Genomic DNA, 4,110 nt, shown 5'->3' with positions numbered 1-4,110 from the left:
TGACTTGTTGTTATTTGGTCCCCTGTTTCACCTGCATTTACTTTGAAGATGATGCTCATGTGGGTCTCTTACATATATGCTTTGTCCTTATTTTATTGTGGTGGGACTCTAAGTTTGATAGTTTATTATGTGGTCCCCCATATGCATGCTTGTGTCCCTTTCTTTATCGTAGTACCTCATTCATTTTTGTTTCTTTATTCATCTACCCGTGTACCTTTTTTCTTATTCCCTTTATTTATCAAACTGTTTTGTTTATTCAAGCTTTCCCTTACATGTTTATTTATTATTTCTGTACATCTTGTCTTTTTTTACTTCTTTATGCATTTACTATGGTAGGCTGTAATAACTTTATTCATGGTTACTCTGCAGCCTTTTATAGATGGTTCTAGTTGAGTTAGTTTTTCATCATGGTGGGGAATGGAGTAGTAAGCCACACCCGCTGTATAAAGAGAAGTATGTGCACATCAATAAAGGTTTTGACTCTGACTTGCTCTCTTATGCTGATTTAGTTGATGAATTTGATACAAAGTTTGGGTATATAGGGGTGCAGCAATTAATAGTAAGGGGTCTTGGTGGTGGATATTATGAAATAGATGGGGATGTTGGGATTAGGACTCTATTGGACCTTGTTAATGAACATTGTAATATGATTAATTTGTTTGTTGTAGAAGACTGTGAACCTGCACTTGATGTACCTAATATAGTCACTCACATTGAGTCACACACAGTAGAAGTTGAAGCTGCTACTGATTGTAGTGATAATGAAAGTGAGAAAAATGATTCTGCTACTGATTCTGATTCTCCTGAATTAAGTTCTGATGATTTGGAGCAACTTTTTTTACAAAAGAGGAGGGTAACAAATGATAAGTTAACTGACTATAAAGAGTTAGATAGGTCAATGACATTTAAAGATATACCTGAAGCTAGAAAAATGATCAACATGTATTCTCTTGCAAATGGGTATGACTTGCAGCAAGTTAAAAGTGACCCTACTAGGCTTAGGTACATCTGTGTTGGTGACTGCCCCTTTGTTTGCCATATATCTAAGGATTCTTCACGGGGTGGGGTTAAATTCAAGAATTTAGAGCCTGAGCACACATGTGAACCTGCATTTGAAAATCAAAGAGTTGATGCAAATACAATAGCTGATTACTTTAAAATAGGCTTGCAAGATAACCCCAAAATAAAGGTTAAAGAGATGAGGGCAAGCTTGAAAGCTGCATTTAATGTAAATGTTAGTGAATCTAAGTGCAAAAGGGCAAAGAGAATGATTTTGGAGAAACTTGAAGGTAGTTTTACAGATGAATATAATAAGCTTGTTGCCTATGCCAATGAATTGAAACTTACCAATCCTGGGAGTGATGTCATAATTAACTTATCAAAAGACGCTCTTGAAGAAGGGAAAATGAGGTTTTTAAGGATGTATATTTGTTTTCAAACAATGAAGTCTGGGTTTAAGAGTGGTTTGAGGCCTTTCATTGGATTGGATGGAATAATTTTGAAAGGGAAGGCTAAAGGTCAGCTGTTGGTGGCTGTTGGTCAAGATTCTGCCAATCATTTCTATCCATTGGCTTGGGCTATTGTTGAAAAAGAAACAAAACTTACTTGGAAGTGGTTCTTAGGTCACCTACAGACTTCACTAGACCTGAAAATGGGTGAAGGGATCACATTTATATCAGATATGCAGAAGGTATGTACTGTTTATTTGTACAGTTATTTTCAGTTATTTTGTTGATTTCTTTGTACTGTTATCTGATGTTATCTACTATTTTTTGTAGGGGTTGATTGACTCAATCCAAACTGTTCTTCCAGAGTCACACTTTAGATTTTGTGTAAGGCATATAGAAGCAAATTGGTGCAAGAGATGGGGTTCTGGTGAATTTAAAAAATTGCTTTGGTGGGCTGCATGGAGTACTTATGAAGAGGACTTCAAAGATCAGATAAAGAATATGGGTGAAGTAGATGATGATGGAAAGGAAGCTGTGGAGGATTTGTTGAAGTATCCACCAAAATTTTGGAGTAGGGCATTCCTTGATACTGTTTGCAAGAACCAAGTTGTAGACAACAACTTGAATGAGTCATTAAATGCTTGGATCTTGCAAGCAAGGCACAAACAAATCATTAAGATACTTGAGGATATTAGAATCAAGGTGATGAATATGATTACTGAACATGAAGCTGAGGTGATGTCATGGGGAAATGAATACAGTCTTAAAACCATGGAGTTGTACAACCAATTCATGAGGATTGCATTGAAGTGTCATGTTAATAGCAGTGCAGACCATGGATATGAGGTGACTGAAAATAGTGACAGGCACATTGTGAATTTGAGATTAAAGAAATGTAGCTGCAGGGCATGGGATCTTTGTGGCATTCCATGTCCTCATGCAATATGTGCATTATTGCACAAGAAGGTGGACCCTCTAAGTCAGATTCATTGGTACCTTACTAAAGAGACTTATCTCCAAATTTACTCACATAAGTTACAACCAGTAAGAGGAGAAAAGTTCTGGAAAATTTGGCATAAAAACCCTTTGTGAAACTGTCCAGATTTTAGGTTGGGAATGGAGTTGTGAAATTGTCCATACTTTTTGACATAAATGCTATGTTCGTCAACCCGTAACATCAACTAATAATACAGAAAAATTCATCACAAAAAAACTGACAACTTCTATGATTACATTAACTAATATAAGCTCTAATGTAAACGGTTACAAGCTCATAACTTGGAATTACATTAACTAATTCTCGACAACTAATATATTCGAATTACATTAACTAAGATTACAAGGTCTAATATAAAAGGTTCAAAACAACATACATAACACCTTCTCATCCAATTCCAAACGATAATAAAATTGACAACAAAACATATTCATTAGCATCATCAACAAGATTCATCAACTTTCACTTCATCATCGACGCCGCAACAAATCCAACAAAAAGTGCCCATGAGATCATAAGCATCATCCTCGTCTTCAAAACCTTCTCTTCCAATTTCGTTACTTTTGCAGCTTCAGCTTTGTGTAGAGCCTTCAGGGCAATTAATTCTTCTTTCAATTTATCCTTATCATTTTTAATAGCTTCCCAAGATGATGTTACATCTTTAGTTGTAACCAAATCACTGGAGAACGAGATTTCATCTTCCCATTCAAAATAACCACAAGAACGATTCTGTCGAAAATAAAAAAATCAGAGAAGAAACTAAGATCGTTATTATTAGACTATAATTTAGAGCAAACAGTTACTAATTTAGATCTTTTGTTACACAATCACTAACCTTAGGCTTCGGACATTTAAAAAATTGCCTTCCAGGGTTTAATGGAGTCGTTGAAGTGAAGTGGTTTGCAAAGATGCCACAACGACACCTAATTTGGGAAGAACAGCTTCCTTGAGACATTGAAGATGAAGGAAAAGGATTGGGGTCGTNAAACGAAAAAGTGTCTTACAAACTAGCGTGAAACTATTTTCTAAAGCTTTTAAATCAACTGACACTATACAAATATTTTATTAAAATGCAATATTTGTTTTCTAATTAAGTTGTTCCATCAAAGATTGTGTCTTACGGAAAATTATCATCACACTTATTGAATAAGTCATTATTGAGTTATTGACATCACTTTGTCTCTTTTTCTTTATCTCTGAAAATACTAATATTTATTCGTATATTTCTTTTGTATGTCAAACCATGGGAAGAAAATATGGATATCTCACAAAACAAACTTGGATCAAAGTTCAATTGTAAAAATATTTGTTTAATTGATTCATGTACGACACATACAATATTCAAAGAAAAGAAATATTTCTCTCATTTAAGTATGTGTAAGGCAGATGTTACTACAATTTTTTGTAAGTAAATTAATTGAAGGCTCTGGAAGAGCTACTATAACTCTGCCTAAGGGAACAATACTTATCATAGAGAATGCAATGTTCTCCTCCAAGTGCAAGAGGAACTTGTTGAGTTTTAAAGATATCCGCCGAAATGGAGATCATATTGAGACAATAGATAAGAATAATTTTGAATATCTCATCATTACCAAGAATGTCTCTGGCCAGAAAGGGTAATTGAGAATTCCATCTTATCTTGTGCCTATATTGGACAGAATTAGT

At 34.7% G+C, this 4,110-nt stretch overlaps 2 protein-coding genes across 2 annotated transcripts; one reads left to right on the top strand and one right to left on the bottom strand.

Moving 5' to 3' along the window:
• Positions 1 to 379: 379 nt before the first annotated feature.
• LOC109244254 lies at positions 380 to 2,540 on the top strand. The gene is made up of 2 exons (XM_019411313.1): positions 380 to 1,690; positions 1,779 to 2,540. Exons 1-2 carry the CDS (start codon positions 380 to 382, stop codon positions 2,538 to 2,540), a joined length of 2,073 nt encoding a protein of 690 aa, XP_019266858.1.
• A 367-nt stretch (positions 2,541 to 2,907) lies between these two features.
• Positions 2,908 to 3,400, bottom strand: LOC109244253 (uncharacterized protein At1g43920, Chloroplastic-like). The gene is made up of 2 exons (XM_019411312.1): positions 3,281 to 3,400; positions 2,908 to 3,174 (listed from the first exon to the last, which is right to left on the bottom strand). Exons 1-2 carry the CDS (start codon positions 3,398 to 3,400, stop codon positions 2,908 to 2,910), a joined length of 387 nt encoding a protein of 128 aa, XP_019266857.1.
• Between the last annotated feature and the right edge of the window lie 710 nt (positions 3,401 to 4,110).

The sequence above is a fragment of the Nicotiana attenuata genome, unplaced genomic scaffold (genome assembly GCF_001879085.1).
Source record: "Nicotiana attenuata strain UT unplaced genomic scaffold, NIATTr2, whole genome shotgun sequence".
NCBI classification, from domain to species: Eukaryota; Viridiplantae; Streptophyta; class Magnoliopsida; order Solanales; family Solanaceae; genus Nicotiana; species Nicotiana attenuata.
This window is presented reverse-complemented; position numbering and strand designations above follow the sequence as displayed.